The following is an 18460-nucleotide window of genomic DNA, read 5'->3' on the forward strand; positions in this document are numbered from 1 at the left end:
CACCCCGGAGGAGGCCGTGTATCCTCTACACCATCACACATCCATACAGAGGGCTACGGGGGGGGGGGGGGACATCCAACCGTTATGTCCATCTCTGGGGGTGTCGGGTCAGAGGGTGCCCCGGGGGGGGGGGGGGACATCCAATCATTATGTCCATCTCTGGGGGTGCCCCGGGCTCTCTGCTGCAATTAGCAGTGTGAGTGAATGTCGGTGTATACGGTATATACTCAGTACGCGTCTCACTGCCCGACGTTGTGAGGAGAAGAAAGGGATGTGAGGGGTCGCTGAGGCGTAGGAAATGTCATGTAATGTACAGACCTGCCGGCCTCGTCCCCTGGGGGGCTGCACTTATCTCCGGAGTCGTTCCTCATTGGATGAGAGATGTGGAGACTCTTCTCTTCATTTCACCAGATTTTTCCTTTAACAATAATAGATAAATGGACTTCAGAAATTCCCATCTGTCCCGAAACAACGAGGAGCATTTACTACCAGACACAACCCAACCCTTCATACTCTCTATAGTATCTCGACGTCAACGCCATCCCTTCCCTGCACCGTCCCCTGACGCCCCCCCCCTTGCTGCACCGTCTCCCTGACGCCCCCCCCTCTCCTGCACCGTCGCCCCCCCTCTCCTGCACCATCCCCTGACACCCCCCCCTCTCCTGCACCGTCCCCTGACACCCCCCCCTCTCCTGCACCGTCCCCTGACGCCCCCCCCTCTCTCCTGCACCGTCCCCTGACGCCCCCCCCTCTCTCCTGCACGTCCCCTGACGCCCCCCCCTCTCTCCTGCACGTCCCCTGACGCCCCCCCCTCTCTCCTGCACCGTCCCCTGACGCCCCCCCCCTCTCTCCTGCACCGTCCCCTGACGCCCCCCCCCTCTCTCCTGCACCGTCCCCTGACGCCCCCCCCTCTCTCCTGCACCGTCCCCTGACGCCCCCCCCTCTCTCCTGCACCGTCCCCTGACGCCCCCCCTCTCTCCTGCACCGTCCCCTGACGCCCCCCCCTCTCTCCTGCACCGTCCCCTGACGCCCCCCCCTCTCTCCTGCACCGTCCCCTGACGCCCCCCCTCTCTCCTGCACCGTCCCCCCCCTCTCTCCTGCACCGTCCCCCCCCTCTCTCCTGCACCGCCCCCCCCCCCCCCTCTCCTGCACCGTCCCCCCCCCCCTCCTGCCCGTCCCCCCCCCTCTCCTGCACCGTCCCCCCCCCTCTCCTGCACCGTCCCCCCCCCTCTCCTGCACCGTCCCCTGACGCACCCCCCCCTCTCCTGCACCGTCCCCTGACGCGCCCCCCTCTCTCCTGCACCGTCCCCTGACGCGCCCCCCCTCTCTCCTGCACCGTCCCCTGACGCCCCCCCCTCTCTCCTGCACCGTCCCCTGACGCCCCCCCCTCTCTCCTGCACCGTCCCCTGACGCCCCCCCCTCTCTCCTGCACCGTCCCCTGACGCCCCCCCCTCTCTCCTGCACCGTCCCCTGACGCCCCCCCCCTCTCTCCTGCACCGTCCCCTGACGCCCCCCCCCCTCTCTCCTGCACCGTCCCCCCCCCTCTCTCCTGCACCGTCCCCCCCCCTCTCTCCTGCACCGTCCCCCCCCCCCCTCTCCTGCACCGTCCCCCCCCCCCTCTCCTGCACCGTCCCCCCCCTCTCTGCACCGTCCCCCCCCCCTCTCCTGCACCGTCCCCCCCCCTCTCCTGCACCGTCCCCTGACGCGCCCCCCCTCTCTCCTGCACCGTCCCCTGACGCCCCCCCCCTCTCTCCTGCACCGTCCCCTGACGCCCCCCCCCCTCTCTCCTGCACCGTCCCCTGACGCCCCCCCCTCTCTCCTGCACCGTCCCCTGACGCCCCCCCCCTCTCTCCTGCACCGTCCCCTGACGCCCCCCCCCCCCTCTCTCCTGCACCGTCCCCTGACGCCCCCCCCCCCCCTCTCTCCTGCACCGTCCCCTGACGCCCCCCCCCCCCTCTCTCCTGCACCGTCCCCTGACGCCCCCCCTCTCTCCTGCACCGTCCCCTGACGCCCCCCCCCCCTCTCCCCTGCACCGTCCCCTGACGCCCCCCCCCCTCTCCCCTGCACCGTCCCCTGACGCCCCCCCCCTCTCTCCTGCACCGTCCCCTGACGCCCCCCCCCTCTCTCCTGCACCGTCCCCTGACGCCCCCCCCCTCTCTCCTGCACCGTCCCCTGACGCCCCCCCCCTCTCTCCTGCACCGTCCCCTGACGCCCCCCCCCTCTCCTGCACCGTCCCCTGACGCCCCCCCTCTCCTGCACCGTCTCCCTGACGCCCCCCCTCTTTGCTGCACCGTCTCCCTGACACCCCCCCTCTTTGCTGCACCGTCTCCCTGACGCCCCCCCTCTTTGCTGCACCGTCTCCCTGACGCCCCCCCTCTTTGCTGCACCGTCTCCCTGACGCCCCCCCTCTTTGCTGCACCGTCTCCCTGACGCCCCCCCTTTTTGCTGCACCGTCTCCCTGACGCCCCCCCTTTTTGCTGCACCGTCTCCCTGACGCCCCCCCTCTTTGCTGCACCGTCTCCCTGACGCCCCCCCTCTTTGCTGCACCGTCTCCCTGACGCCCCCCCCCTCTTTGCTGCACCGTCTCCCTGACGCCCCCCCCTCTTTGCTGCACCGTCTCCCTGACGCCCCCCCTCTTTGCTGCACCGTCTCCCTGACGCCCCCCCTCTTTGCTGCACCGTCTCCCTGACGCCCCCCCTCTTTGCTGCACCGTCTCCCTGACGCCCCCCCTCTTTGCTGCACCGTCTCCCTGACGCCCCCCCTCTTTGCTGCACCGTCTCCCTGACGCCCCCCCTCTTTGCTGCACCGTCTCCCTGACGCCCCCCCTCTTTGCTGCACCGTCTCCCTGACGCCCCCCCTCTTTGCTGCGCCGTCTCCCTGACGCCCCCCCTCTTTGCTGCGCCGTCTCCCTGACGCCCCCCTCTTTGCTGCGCCGTCTCCCTGATGACACCCCCCCCTCTTTCCTGCGCCGTCCCCCTGACGACACCCCCCCTCTTTCCTGCGCCGTCCCCCTGACGACACCCCCCCTCTTTCCTGCGCCGTCCCCCTGACGACACCCCCCCTCTTTCCTGCGCCGTCCCCCTGACGACACCCCCCCTCTTTCCTGCGCCGTCCCCCTGACGACACCCCCCCTCTTTCCTGCGCCGTCCCCTAGCGATGAAGCCATCACCCCTCTATCCTGTGCCGTCCCCTGATGACTGACGCCCCCTCTATCCTGCGCCCTCCCCTGACTACGCACTCCCCTCTATCCTGTGCCGTCCCCCCCCATCCTGTGCCGTCCTCCCTCTATCCTGCGCCGTCCTCTGACGCTGTCACTCTTCTTCCCTGCACCATCCCCTGACGGTGCCATCACTTCTCTGCCATCTCATGCCCCACCTCTCCTTAAAGCCATACACTGGTAGCATTTATTGACTGAAAGCTTTATGGCCCAGTGAAAGTTAACCGCGCAGTAATGCGGTCACATGACTCTTCGGTCGTCATTCCACACAGCCGAGCCCCTGTCACTCCGCTCATTTAGAGGGGATTAGGAAGGGTAGAGATGGTTGCAGGGAGAGGCTGCTCATCCATTGTCCTCCCTACTAATCCCTCCATTCTGTGAATGTATCACAATGGAGAAATGTAACCAGATCCCGAACGTCGAGTGTTTGAAACCAAACCGCCTTCCATTAGTAATTGCTGCTTGGCTTTAGATTATAAGCTCTTAGGATCAGCGAGAGTTTAATATCATTCTCATTAGGCCTGTGAGCATAGAATCCAGCTCCACGTTTTCTTCTATTCCTGATTCTGTATCCTCTTCCCTCATCTCTTACTCTTGTCCCATCTCCTCTCCTCCCGCTTCTGGTCCCATCTCCTCTCCCCTCTCCTCCCGCTTTTGGTCCCATCTCCTCTCCCTCTCCTCCCGCTTTTGGTCCCATCTCCTCTCCCCTCCCCTCCCGCTTCTGGTCCCATCTCCTCTCCCCTCTCCTCCCGCTTTTGGTCCCATCTCCTCTCCCCTCCCCTCCCGCTTCTGGTCCCATCTCCTCTCCCCTCTCCTCCCGCCTCTGGTCCCATCTCCTCTCCCCTCTCCTCCCGCCTCTGGTCCCATCTCCTCTCCCCCTGCTTCTGGTCCCATCTCCTCTCCCCTCTCCCCCCGCTTTTGGTCCCATCTCCTCTCCCCTCTCCCCCCGCTTTTGGTCCCATCTCCTCTCCCCTCTCCCCCCGCTTTTGGTCCCATCTCCTCTCCCCCCGATTTTGGTCCCATCTCCTCTCCCCTCTCCCCCCGATTTTGGTCCCATCTCCTCTCCCCTCTCCCCCCGCTTTTGGTCCCATCTCCTCTCCCCTCTCCCCCCGCTTTTGGTCCCATCTCCTCTCCCCTCTCCCCCCGCTTTTGGTCCCATCTCCTCTCCCCTCTCCCCCCGCTTTTGGTCCCATCTCCTCTCCCCTCTCCCCCCGCTTTTGGTCCCATCTCCTCTCCCCTCTCCCCCCGCTTTTGGTCCCATCTCCTCTCCCCTCTCCCCCCCGCTTTTGGTCCCATCTCCTCTCCCCCCGCTTTTGGTCCCATCTCCTCTCCCCCCGCTTTTGGTCCCATCTCCTCTCCCCCCGCTTTTGGTCCCATCTCCTCTCCCCCCGCTTTTGGTCCCATCTCCTCTCCCCCCGCTTTTGGTCCCATCTCCTCTCCCCCCGCTTTTGGTCCCATCTCCTCTCCCCCCGCTTTTGGTCCCATCTCCTCTCCCCCCGCTTTTGGTCCCATCTCCTCTCCCCCCGCTTTTGGTCCCATCTCCTCTCCCCCCGCTTTTGGTCCCATCTCCTCTCCCCCCGCTTTTGGTCCCATCTCCTCTCCCCCCGCTTTTGGTCCCATCTCCTCTCCCCCCGCTTTTGGTCCCATCTCCACTCCCCCCGCTTTTGGTCCCATCTCCACTCCCCCCGCTTTTGGTCCCATCTCCTCTCCCCCCGCTTCTGGTCCCATCTCCTCTCCCCCCGCTTCTGGTCCCATCTCCTCTCCCCCGCTTCTGGTCCCATCTCCTCTCCCCCCGCTTCTGGTCCCATCTCCTCTCCCCCCGCTTCTGGTCCCATCTCCTCTCCCCCCGCTTCTGGTCCCATCTCCTCTCCCCCCGCTTCTGGTCCCATCTCCTCTCCCCCCGCTTCTGGTCCCATCTCCTCTCCCCTCTCCTCCCGCTTTTGGTCCCATCTCCTCTCCCCTCTCCTCCCGCTTTTGGTCCCATCTCCTCTCCCCTCTCCTCCCGCTTTTGGTCCCATCTCCTCTCCCCTCTCCTCCCGCTTTTGGTCCCATCTCCTCTCCCCTCTCCTCCCGCTTTTGGTCCCATCTCCGGTCCCCTCTCCTCCCGCTTTTGGTCCCCATCTCCGGTCCCCTCTCCTCCCGCTTTTGGTCCCCTCTCCTCCCGCCTCTGGTCCCCTCTCCTCCCGCCTCTGGTCCCATCTCCTCTTCCCCACTCCTCCCGCTTCTGGTCCCCTCTCCTCCCGCCTCTGGTCCCCTGTCCTCTCTCCTCCACCCCCCCCCCCTTCCCGGTTCTGGTCCAGTGACCTCTCCCCTTTTCTCTTAGTTTTGGTCACCCTCCCCCCCCCCCTTTGGTCTGGTTGTACATTTCTGTTCTACTGGTCATTTTGTCTTCTCTTCCCCCTCCTTTCCTCCGGGTCCCATGTCCTCTCCCCTTTCCTTCGGGTCCCATGTCCTCTCCCCTTTCCTCCGGGTCCCATGTCCTCTCCCCTTTCCTCCGGGTCCCATGTCCTCTCCCCTTTCCTCCGGGTCCCATGTCCTCTCCCCTTTCCTCCGGGTCCCATGTCCTCTCCCCTTTCCTCCGGGTCCCATGTCCTCTCCCCTTTCCTCCGGGTCCCATGTCCTCTCCCCTTTCCTCCGGGTCCCATGTCTTCTCCCCTTTCCTCCTGGTCTTCTCCTCCTCCCCCCCCCGGGTCCCATGTCTTCTCCTCCTCCTCCTCCCCCCCTCGGGTCCCATGTCTTCTCCTCCTCCTCCCCCCCCCCCCCCGGGGTCCCATGTCTTCTCCACCCCCGGGTCCCATGTCCTCTCCCCTTTCCTCCTGGTCTTACCCCCCCCCCCCTCTCCGGGTCCCATGTGTTCTCCCCCTTTCCTCCTGGTCTCTCCCCCCCCCCCCCCCCCCCCCGGGTCCCATGTCTTCTCCTCCTCCCCCCCCCGGGTCCCATGTCTTCTCCTCCTCCTCCTCCCCCCCCCCCCCCCCCCGGGTCCCATGTCTTCTCCTCCTCCCCCCCCCCCCCCGGGTCCCATGTCTTCTCCTCCTCCTCCTCCTCCTCCCCCCCCCCCGGGTCCCATGTCTCCTCCTCCCCCCCCTCCGGGTCCCATGTCTTCTCCTCCTCCCCCCCCCCTCCGGGTCCCATGTCTTCTCCTCCCCCCCCCCCGGGTCCCATGTCTTCTTCTCCTCCTCCTCCCCCCCCCGGGGTCCCATGTCTTCTCCTCCTCCTCCTCCCCCCCCCGGGTCCCATGTCTTCTCCTCCTCCTCCTCCTCCTCCCCCCCCCCCCCCGGGTCCCATGTCTTCTCCTCCTCCTCCCCCCCCCCCCCCCGGGTCCCATGTCTTCTCCTCCTCCTCCTCCCCCCCCCCCGGGTCCCTTGTCTTCTCCTCCTCCTCCCCCCCCCCCCGGGTCCCATGTCTTCTCCTCCTCCTCCTCCTCCTCCTCCTCCCCCCCCGGGTCCCATGTCTTCTCCTCCTCCTCCCCCCCCCCCCCCGGGTCCCATGTCTTCTCCTCCCCCCCCCCCGGGTCCCATGTCTTCTCCTCCTCCTCCTCCTCCCCCCCCCCCCCGGGTCCCATGTCTTCTCCTCCTCCTCCTCCTCCTCCTCCTCCTCCCCCCCCCCCCCCCCGGGTCCCATGTCTTCTCCTCCCCCCCCCCCCGGGTCCCATGTCTTCTCCTCCTCCTCCTCCTCCTCCTCCTCCTCCCTCCTCCCCCCCCCCCCCCCCCGGGTCCCATGTCTTCTCCTCCTCCTCCCCCCCCCCCCGGTCCCATGTCTTCTCCTCCTCCTCCCCCCCCCCCCCCCCCGGGTCCCATGTCTTCTCCTCCTCCTCCCCCCCCCCCCGGGTCCCCATGTCTCCTCCTCCTCCCCCCCCCCCCCGGGTCCCATGTCTTCTCCTCCTCCCCCCGGGTCCCATGTCTTCTCCTCCTCCCCCCGCCCCCGGGTCCCATGTCTTCTCCTCCCCCCCCCCCCCGGGTCCCATGTCTTCTCCTCCTCCTCCCCCCCCCCCCCGGGTCCCATGTCTTCTCCTCCTCCCCCCGGGTCCCATGTCTTTTCCTCCTCCCCCCGGGTCCCATGTCTTTTCCTCCTCCCCCCGGGTCCCATGTCTTTTCCTCCTCCCCCCGGGTCCCATGTCTTCTCCTCCTCCCCCCGGGTCCCATGTCTTCTCCTCCTCCCCCCGGGTCCCATGTCTTCTCCTCCCCCCCCCCCCCGGGTCCCATGTCTTCTCCTCCTCCTCCCCCCCCCCCCCCCCGGGTCCCATGTCTTCTCCTCCTCCTCCTCCTCCTCCCCCCCCCCGGGTCCCATGTCTTCTCCTCCTCCCCCCGGGTCCCATGTCTTCTCCTCCTCCCCCCGGGTCCCATGTCTTCTCCTCCTCCTCCCCCCGGGTCCCATGTCTTCTCCTCCTCCTCCCCCCGGGTCCCATGTCTTCTCCTCCTCCCCCCCGCCCCCGGGTCCCATGTCTTCTCCTCCTCCCCCCCCCCCTCGGGTCCCATGTCTTCTCCTCCTCCTCCCCCCCCCCCCCCGGGTCCCATGTCTTCTTCTCCTCCTCCTCCCCCCCCCCCCGGGTCCCATGTCTTCTCCTCCTCCCCCCCCCCCCAGGTGCCATGTCTTCTCTCCTTTCCTCCTGGTCTCCCCCCCTCATGCTGGCTTTGGTCCTTTTCCTCCCCCCCCCCCCCGGGTCCCATGTCTTCTCCTCCTCCCCCCCCCCCCCCGGGTCCCATGTCTTCTCCTCCTCCCCCTGGGTCCCATGTCTTCTCCTCCTCCCCCCGGGTCCCATGTCTTCTCCTCCTCCCCCCCCCCCCCGGGTCCCATGTCTTCTCCTCCTCCCCCCCCCCCCCGGGTCCCATGTCTTCTCCTCCTCCCCCCCCCCCGGGTCCCATGTCTTCTCCTCCTCCCCCCCCCCCGGGTCCCATGTCTTCTCCTCCTCCCCCCGGGTCCCATGTCTTCTCCTCCTCCTCCCCCCCCGGGTCCCATGTCTTCTCCTCCTCCCCCCCCCCCCCGGGTCCCATGTCTTCTCCTCCTCCCCCCGGGTCCCATGTCTTCTCCTCCTCCCCCCGGGTCCCATGTCTTCTCCTCCTCCCCCCCCCCCCCCCCGGGTCCCATGTCTTCTCCTCCTCCCCCCCCCCCCCCGGGTCCCATGTCTTCTCCTCCTCCCCCCCCCCCTCGGGTCCCATGTCTTCTCCTCCTCCTCCCCCCCCCCCCGGGTCCCATGTCTTCTCCTCCTCCCCCCCCCCCAGGTGCCATGTCTTCTCTCCTTTCCTCCTGGTCTCCCCCCCTCATGCTGGCTTTGGTCCTTTTCCTTCATGTTCTGGATGTTTCCTCCTTGTATTGGGCCTGTCTATCCCGCAGGCTTCCCTGTTCTCCCGATCTCTGCATTCTCTTTTATAGAAGTAATTGAAAAATACCAGAATTCCCGGCTGGTGGCTGGTATTACGCCGTCTTCTCCCAGGTTGGTAACCGGACACCTGGGGGACGCGGATGGTGTCAGAGGGGGATCCGGCGAGGAGTCCGAAGGCCCGGCAGCTGTTCTCTCTCCTTCATTTCAAGTTGCTGATGATGAGAGAGGAGTTTGGAGGGGACGAGGGGTCCAGCTGCCACTTCTGTGGCCCGACGTTCCTGTCCAGTCAGCGGGGGGTTAACTCGCCAACCAACCCATCTACTATTTATCAGATCGATGTCACCGGGAAATTCGGTGGGAGAGATGGAATTTCTGCACGTCTTACGTGGGATGAGAAAACTTCTCATTTACAATGTTGGGACTGTCCAGTGTCACCCAATCGGCATCACCGGTACCAGATACATTGTAGTGGTATTTACTATCTTCACATATATTGTTTAATCAGAAACCCGACCACACATATTACAACGTGATTGTAGGATCTAAACATCCTCCCTTCAATGTGAATCCAGTCAGCTCCCCAAACTATAGAACTATTGGTAAATTTAAATTGTACAATTGGATGGTAGGGTGTGTGGCACCCAGAGACATCGGGTTCTGTAAATGATCGGCGTCTTCAGAAGCTGGTGACCAGATATGTAAAATAGAAGAAATGCGTTATTGAAGGGCTGTGAGTGCGCCAACTAAGCGTGCTCTATGAACTGCCCTCGAACAGCAGCCTGTGAGGGTGCCGCCTGGTGGTCTCCCCCTGTGAGCTTGCGGGGCCCCCCCCACGTGGTCTCCCCCTGTGAGCTTGCGGCCCCCCCCCTCCATGGTCTCCCCCCTGTGAGCTCGCACCCCATTCCCCCCCCGTGGTCTCCCCCTGTTAGCGTGCCCCATCCCCCCCCCATCTCCGTGGTCTCCCCCTGTGAGCTTGCGGCCCCCCCCCCCCGTGGTCTCCCCCCTGTGAGCTCGCACCCCATTCCCCCCCGTGATCTCCCCCTGTGAGCTTGCGCCCCATCCCCCCCCTCCCACCTCTGTGGTCTCCCCCTGTGAGCTTGCGGGGCCCCCCCACCTCCGTGCTCTCCCCCTGTGAGCTTGTGGTCTCCCCCCCTGTGAGCTCGCGCCCCATTCCCCCCCCACGTGGTCTCCCCCTGTGAGCGCGCCCCATCCCCCCCCCCCCCCACCTCCGTGGTCTCCCCGTGAGCGAGACGAGCTCTGCTGCCATATTGTCAGATTTGTGTCTGTTCTCTGTAGGGTGTAATTTAATAGAATCCATTCCAATATCTGGTGCCGGGTGGGTCAGGCCGGTGGTGGAAGGCCGCATAGGCGCTGGTGGAGGGAGTCTGCAGCAGCTGCGGGGAGGGGGGGACGGGGGGCGCGCAGTTTAATGTGCGCTCTGGAGCAGTGTTATATCACCCTGCAGACAGAGAGGATCATGGGGGAAACCTGAGAAAGTGCCCCGGCTGCTTTGTGTGTTTCTCGCTGGGTTTGTTAGATGGAGGAGATAAGGTGAAAATCCCGTCTGTAACAATTGTGCAGTCTGCGGCCTCTGGGGGTCATTCGCTGCACACCATGGATGGCGCTCAGCTGTCTCGGCTTCCAGCCATAATCACAGGCAGGTGAGGAAGTGAACACCTGGACAAGGCAGAGAGAAGCCCCGGGGCCCGACTGACAGGCCATGTCCGCAACCCGCACTGATTACATGCAAACCCTCTAGGCACGGGCTGCCATTCCACATCAATCACAGCGAGACGCTGAGCGCACGTCTCATCCTGGGGGCCCAGACAAGACGGGGCCCCAACCTTCTTGTCACATACAGGAAAGATCTTGCTGCTACTTCCATTCCCAGTACATTACAGACTTCCATTGTCTCTGCCATCCCTCTGACACACATCCAGGTACTCCCATCACTTGTCCTCGGATGTTCCCGAGAGGTGGGGTTGTCCTCTGAGATTTTCCATAGAGAGAGGAGCTGGACAGGATCTCTTCCTGGATGGAGATTGCTCTGAGCTGTCTGTAGGGGGCATTTAGTTCCCCATGTATGGCATGATTGGACCGTGACGCTGGGGATTTAGGGAAATTTTCCGGGTTTGATTGAGTCTCGTTGCTGTCACACAGGCAGAACAAAGTCATTCTCCACACTACGGCCTGGAATGAGATCACAGGGCGAGAAGATGACCCCATTCCCTGCATATCGGGTGATGGCAGATTGGTCTGACCAGGCTGAGGAGAGCCCTCCTGGGGTGGATTAACCCCCTAAGTGGCTCCTACCTTCTAAGTCCTCTCCTCTTCCCCAATCTCTGTTATTCAATGGCGACATCAAAGTAGTTCACCAAATCCATTTGTTATCTTTTCAACAGCTGTGCGTTGTGTTATTAGAAATAATCCTTCTGAACGCACTTCCTGTGTCAGTTCAGATCATAATTCTTTATAATCGTTTTCTAGACACTTTCTTCCCTTCCTTCAGTCTAGTCTCCATCATCTCCTCACAACCCCCATCAGATGACCTTTCATCTCTGTCCATAATACCGGATCTCTTCCTCTACATCGCCTCTAACTCTGTCCATCATTCCTGATCTCTTCCTCTACATTGCCTCCAACTCTGTCCATCATTCCTGATCTCTTCCTCTACATCGCCTCCAACTCTGTCCATCATTCCTGATCTCTTCCTCTACATCGCCTCCAACTCTGTCCATAATACCGGATCTCTTCCTCTACATCGCCTCCATCTCTGTCCATAATACCGGATCTCTTCCTCTACATCGCCTCCAACTCTGTCCATCATTCCGGATCTCTTCCTCTACATCGCCTCCATCTCTGTCCATCATTCCTGATCTCTTCCTCTACATCGCCTCCAACTCTGTCCATAATACCGGATCTCTTCCTCTACATCGCCTCCATCTCTGTCCATCATTCCTGATCTCTTCCTCTACAATCGCCTCCAACTCTGTCCATCATTCCTGATCTCTTCCTCTACATCGCCTCCATCTCTGTCCATAATACCGGATCTCTTCCTCTTCTCCATCTCTGTCCATCATTTCTGATCTCTTCCTCTTCTCCATCTCTGTCCATCATTTCTGATCTCTTCCTCTACATCGCCTCCATCTCTGTCCATCATTCCGGATCTCTTCCTCTACATCGCCTCCAACTCTGTCCATCATTCCTGATCTCTTCCTCTACATCGCCTCCATCTCTGTCCATAATACCGGATCTCTTCCTCTACATCGCCTCCAACTCTGTCCATAATACCGGATCTCTTCCTCTACATCGCCTCCAACTCTGTCCATCATTCCTGATCTCTTCCTCTTCTCCATCTCTGTCCATAATACCGGATCTCTTCCTCTTCTCCATCTCTGTCCATCATTCCTGATCTCTTCCTCTGTCTCCTCCAATTTTCCATTGTCCCTGATCTCTTCATTACTTCTAGCTCTGCCCACCATTCCTTATCACTTCTATGTCTCCCCCAACTTTGCCCATTGTTCCTGATCTCTTCCAGTTCAGCCTCAGTCCATATCAATTCTTGTACGTCTCCTCAACCTTTGTCCATCATCCCTGATCTTTCTCTAAAGCTACTCCTAGCTCTGTCCATTATCTCTGATCTTTTTCTCTACACCTTCAGTTCTGTCCATCATCTGTCATGTCTTCCTGTACAATTTCCACGTCTTGTCCTGTAAATCCATTTCTTATTCCCATTTTCCGCTCTTCAGTCTCCTCCATGTTTTTTCCTCTCATCTTCTTCAAGAGACTTTCCACTTCTGTCCCTCGTGTCTTCTACATCTCCATTTCTTTCACACCAGCCTCCAAAAAATTTTCAGGTGACCTTCCAGTTCTGTCATCTCCATTTTCTACCCTATCAGCTCTCTCCTCCCGTTGTATGGCACGTCATAACAGATCCCCTTCCATACTACCACACGCCATCACCTGTCTCCTCTTATTGTACGACATACCATCATCACCCATCTTCACCAGTTCTACTGCACATCACCCAATTCTACCATTCGCCATCCTCCAAAGCTACCTGTCTCCTCCAATACTACTACATGCCGTCGCCCGTCTCCTCCACCGCCGTCGCCCGTCTCCTCCACCGCCGTCGCCCGTCTCCTCCACGCCGTCGCCCGTCTCCTCCACCGCCCACGCCGTCGCCCGTCTCCTCCACCGCCCACGCCGTCGCCCGTCTCCTCCACCGCCCACGCCGTCGCCCGTCTCCTCCACCGCCCACGCCGTCGCCCGTCTCCTCCACCGCCCACGCCGTCGCCCGTCTCCTCCACCGCCCACGCCGTCGCCCGTCTCCTCCACCGCCCACGCCGTCGCCCGTCTCCTCCACCGCCCACGCCGTCGCCCGTCTCCTCCACCGCCCACGCCGTCGCCCGTCTCCACCACCGCCCACGCCGTCGCCCGTCTCCTCCACCACCGCCCACGCCGTCGCCCGTCTCCTCCACCACCGCCCACGCCGTCGCCCGTCTCCTCCACCACCGCCCACGCCGTCGCCCGTCTCCTCCACCACCGCCCACGCCGTCGCCCGTCTCCTCCACCACCGCCCACGCCGTCGCCCGTCTCCTCCACCACCGCCCACGCCGTCGCCCGTCTCCTCCACCACCGCCCACGCCGTCGCCCGTCTCCTCCACCACCGCCCACGCCGTCGCCCGTCTCCTCCACCACCGCCCACGCCGTCGCCCGTCTCCTCCACCACCGCCCACGCCGTCGCCCGTCTCCTCCACCACCGCCCACGCCGTCGCCCGTCTCCACCGCCCACGCCGTCGCCCGTCTCCACCGCCCACGCCGTCGCCCGTCTCCACCGCCCACGCCGTCGCCCGTCTCCACCGCCCACGCCGTCGCCCGTCTCCACCGCCCACGCCGTCGCCCGTCTCCACCACCACCGCCCACGCCGTCGCCCGTCTCCACCACCACCGCCCACGCCGTCGCCCGTCTCCACCACCACCGCCCACGCCGTCGCCCGTCTCCACCACCACCGCCCACGCCGTCTCCACCACCACCGCCCACGCCGTCTCCACCACCACCGCCCACGCCGTCTCCACCACCACCGCCCACGCCGTCTCCACCACCACCGCCCACGCCGTCTCCACCACCACCGCCCACGCCGTCTCCACCACCACCGCCCACGCCGTCTCCACCACCACCGCCCACGCCGTCTCCTCCACCACCGCCCACGCCGTCGCCCGTCTCCACCACCACCGCCCACGCCGTCGCCCGTCTCCACCACCACCGCCCACGCCGTCGCCCGTCTCCTTCACCACCGCCCGTCTCCTTTCGTTTTGCTGCACATGTCAGAAGGTGTTTGGTGATCTTTATAAGGAGGAGCAGAATATTATGCCATGACTGAGTGCTGTGCTGGAATCCTGTAACCTCCTTCCGGAATGATCTGATGACCTCCATCTTTCCACCGCTAGACTCTTCTGTGCGCCATTATCTTCTGACATTCTTCCAGCTCTTCCCGCAGGATGTGGCCTCCAGCTATCATGGCTTTCTTCCACATAAACACCTTCTTCTTCAATAAAAATCTCTTCTTCAAAGTCGGATGTCAGTGTTTATTGATTGAGAAATCAGTGAGCGGTAATAATGGTGAAGGTGTTCCCTGCTTTTTCCCAACGCTATATGAGCGCCTCCAGGTCACATGAGCGGTTCTGCGGTGGAAGGTTACGTGTTCATGCAAAGCTTACAGGATGTCAGATGGAGATTTTTCCCTTTTTCCTGGGAAATATTGATTGTAACAACGTGATGAAGTTGCTACAGGTGATCTGTAGACTGAGAACTGACAATGTGCGTCACCAAGGACAACGATGTATAAAACCATCCCAATAATCTGCCTGCCTCCCAGGTGTGACCCCAACCCCCCTCCCCCCCACCCCCACCCCTGCTGTCTGCCATATTTGTGCAGGTTATTTGTCATGAGCCCCAAACTGCTCCAAGGAATGTTTTCACATCCCGACTGTTTAGGAAACGTTCTCCTAATTGTGTGCCGGCACGTAGGGGGAATTTTTGGCAGCCTTTGACGGTAATTGCTAACATACATCCCAGCAATGTGCCGCCGCGTGAGGATCCCTGTAAAATCTACAAAGCTTCCTTTAAATAAACGGCTGGGCCGGCACACATCTCACTCTCCGTGTAAAATATTCAGAGATGTGCCCAGAGCAATGTGGGAAGATGCCGAGGGGCAGGAGAGGTGTCAGGATCGCTCTCCTTCCTAGGCCTGGCCGCCGCCCCCTTCATGTCTTTATTGCTGCAAAATGACTATTGGCCCATTTCTGAACATTCAAGACCTCGACCCAAAATGTTCTCTTTAGACGCCATATTTCTGATATTTCCATGTGAATGATATTCCTCCCGCTGGGCTCCCCCCTGTTTACCCATTATTTTTGTGCCGTTTTTAATATTTTTATTTCCGTTTTTTTTTTATTGGTTTTCTGCTTTTGAGCCTATACATGGACACACGTGCATCTCTTTGCCGCACTTTTAGCCTTTCAGTCCCGCTATTTCCATGGATATTTTCATCCTACAGCCTGTTTCCACCAAAAAATGGCCTCTGTACTATTTCCGCTCGGTGTGCTGTTGACTGATGGGCACTGACCGGATGTTTTTATCCATTTTTCAACCAAAAAGATGGCCTCCAACCCACTTCCGAGGACCACACTGATCCCAAAATGGCCACTATTTGACTTCCGGCGACCGGGACTTCGGGGAAAATGGCAGCCGATTTGCTTTAATCAACACACACATAAAAGGACACTGGCACTAGTCATTCCCTGATGAAGTCACGTGATCATGACCAACGCGTGTCGGGACTCTGATACCGGAAGTGACGTTATCCAGCTCGCTGCTCGTTTTTACATTGCCTTACTTTCATTCATTGTTATGCGAGTACCTCTCTAGCTCTATTTGAATTGAATAAACACCTTTTAAATATACTACACTATGGGGCATCCCTCCTGTTCTTAATCTCCACCTATGGTTCACTGGCAAGACCCATCCATCCCGCATATCTTAAAGGTTACTATTAAAGGGGGGCGCTAAACGCTGACTGTAGGCAGGACACCTATATCAACACGAGCCTGGGCTACCACGCCAAGACGGTCACCAAGGACCCCAAAGTTATATATTTACATGCTGTTACCTTACAGCAGTAAGGTGAGGGGACACCCATATATTTAATTGGCCCGGAGGATTCCACAAGCCACCCGTCACTAGCAGCACCTTGCAGAAGTTTGTTTAGCAGCCCTTTATTGTTGGGTTTACAGAGCCACTATATATTGCACTACATAAGGCCACCACCCAACATACGGCACTCCCAGTGACCCTGTGAGGTTGTCTGGATTGTGGCTGCTATAGATGGTTCAGAGAATTAGCAGGTCCCGGATGCCGTATATAGTATGTAGCCCCGGGCCCTGATGGCCGATGGATGTCAGATAAGTGAAAAGCCCAGACAAAGAAAACGCAGTACAACTACCCCTCTGTCCATTCAATGGGCCTTACCGAGGGTCGGACCCCCCCTACAGTGCATTGATTGGTCAGTAAAGAGACGGTGGGTCACCCATCCAGGCGAGGTGCTACTCGACCTGGAAAATTAGGCCAGGCGCTGAGATTAGATCTGACAGTTCCTATGTGCAGATCCACGAGTCTGCCGCCAACCGGACTGTCAACGGCCCGTCACTGGGAGAGGTGAACTTTCCGCTCCAGTAATCTTCTTTCCCAGAAAATGTGATTTCCATATTATGGGGCCTCACTCTGCGCTCTCGTCTGTCTTCCAGCTCCATCCACCGTCTCCATCATGCACCAGGTCAGCCGTGCCGTTGACAGCATCACCTTGTCCTGGTCTCAGCCGGACCAACCCAATGGGGTCATACTGGACTACGAGCTTATGTATTATGAGAAGGTAAGTGTCAGATACAAGGGTCAGGAATGGGTGTCACCACCCTGCCATGTCACATGTACCCATCTCCATAGTTATGGGTGCCCATATATTCCATCTCAGTCCCTTCAGTCCTCTGGTAGGTGTCACATACAAGGGTCAGGAATGGGTGTCACCACCCTGCCATGTCACATGTCCCCATCTCCATAGTTATGGGTGCCCATATATTCCATTTCATACCCTTCAGTCCTCTGGTGGGTGTCACAAGGGTAAAGACCTCCCACCGTCCATTGTTGTATAGTGGGGATTGGAGGGATGAGTGACCACCTACATGGATTGGAGAAGATTGCTGGAACGTGCTGCCTCCATTCTCCAGGTAAAGGTCACTCGAAGGGTCTCGGGGGTAGCCAGTGGACTGATATAATGCCATGTGAGTGTTGGGTGATCGTTCTGGCAGCTGGTGTCCCATAAATCTGCTCTTCACCGGTCCTGACCACTGAGGTATAAAGGTGTCAGTGACGGAAGACGGGTCACCTCCCCTCACAGATCATCCCAGCATGCTTCATTTATAAGTAAAAGGAAGAGGACTTTATAGAATGTATTAGAGGGGGATGGGGTGTATTCATTGCACTGGTAGTATTCCCATCAATAGGAATAGAGACTTCCCTTTACAGAGGCCCCTCAGTGTGCAGATCCAGAGGACCTGTCTCTGATCTACAGAACTGAGACCGGCCGGAAAAGAGTTGCATTAGGATCAGTAATCTGTCTGAGCGAGGACCTCAAAGTCCCCTAGTGGTCCAGAGACTGCAATCTGGTTGCTTGTACTCCATTGTTACCTCTGATCAATGGTGGCAATAATGAGCTGGCGGAATATGGGGGGGGGGGCACGGCAGTAACCTTGGATCATATAAACACCATGCCTTGTATTTCCAGGATCTGACGGAACACAATTCCTCTGTGGTGAAAAGTCCCACCAACACTGTGACTGTGCCTGGCCTGAAAGCTGGGACCATCTATGTCTTCCAGGTCCGAGCACGGACAGTGGCCGGCTATGGGCGCTACAGTGGAAAGATGTACTTCCAGACCATGACAGAAGGTAAGTGGAATACCATAAACCCATCGGGTATATACTGCTGGGTGCAGGCCTGTGTGTGTGCCATGGTCTCATCATATGTCCCATGATGCATTTCTCCTCTGTATCGTCATGTGGCTCATAACATCCAGTCACATGATCTACGTCCCGTCCGAGGGGCCTGAACCACATTCTTTACCCTCACACTGCCCGTTCTGGTATTTATTATTCAGATTTACCAATCTACGGCCCGTCCTCTTCCTCCTCACACGGCGTCTTCTGGTATTTATTATTCAGATTTGCCGATACATGGCCCGTCCTCTTCCTCCTCGCACCGCGTCTTCTGGTAGTTATTGTTCAGATTTACTAATCCATGACCCGTCCTCTTCCTCCTCACAGCTGAATACCAGAGCAGCTTCCAGGAAAAACTGCCGCTGATCATTGGCTCGTCTGCCGCAGGTTTGGTGTTCCTCATCGCCCTGGTGGTCATCATCATCGTCTGCAACAGGTAGAGTAGCTTGGAGTGGACGTTTGTTGTCATGTGGACTCCAGCCATTCGCGGGACTGGCAAAGTCCTTGATATGCGCCAGTAATAATGGCAGTTATTGGTCTGCTGTAGAGTTGGCACTAAGGGGGTTCTTTATAAAGGTCAGAATCTGTAATTGCCTGTTTTATCTTTGGGGGGGGGGGTTCTTGTTCCGACGCCATTTCTAGACTTGAGTTATGACATTCCGTTGTGCAGCACTACGGACACTGTTGGTGTTACAGTGTATGGACTTTCCAAGGTGTGAGATTTGGTGTTTGGGTCCAATATGCAGGTTAAGTGCCTTTTGTGTTTCTTCCAGAAGACGGGGCTTCGAGCGGGCCGACTCGGAGTACACCGACAAACTGCAGCACTACACGAGTGGACACAGTACGTACCGACTGCCCTCTCCACCTCTAGCG

At 60.0% G+C, this 18460-nt stretch overlaps 1 protein-coding gene across 1 annotated transcript in view; it reads left to right on the forward strand.

The window, feature by feature from the left end:
* The window catches only part of LOC143933386 (ephrin type-B receptor 2-like), a gene marked incomplete in the record, with an annotated part of 42099 nt that overhangs the window by 13182 nt on the left and 10457 nt on the right, over positions 1-18460 (forward strand). Inside the window, 4 exon segments of the mRNA XM_077456253.1 lie at positions 16343-16467; positions 17377-17539; positions 17915-18023; positions 18361-18428. Of these exon segments, the coding sequence (XP_077312379.1) occupies positions 16343-16467; positions 17377-17539; positions 17915-18023; positions 18361-18428 (465 nt within the window).

Source organism: Lithobates pipiens, unplaced genomic scaffold (assembly GCF_037356315.1).
Source record: "Lithobates pipiens isolate NorthernLeopardFrog02 unplaced genomic scaffold, aLitPip1_a1.2 Scaffold_27, whole genome shotgun sequence".
Taxonomy (NCBI): domain Eukaryota; kingdom Metazoa; phylum Chordata; class Amphibia; order Anura; family Ranidae; genus Lithobates; species Lithobates pipiens.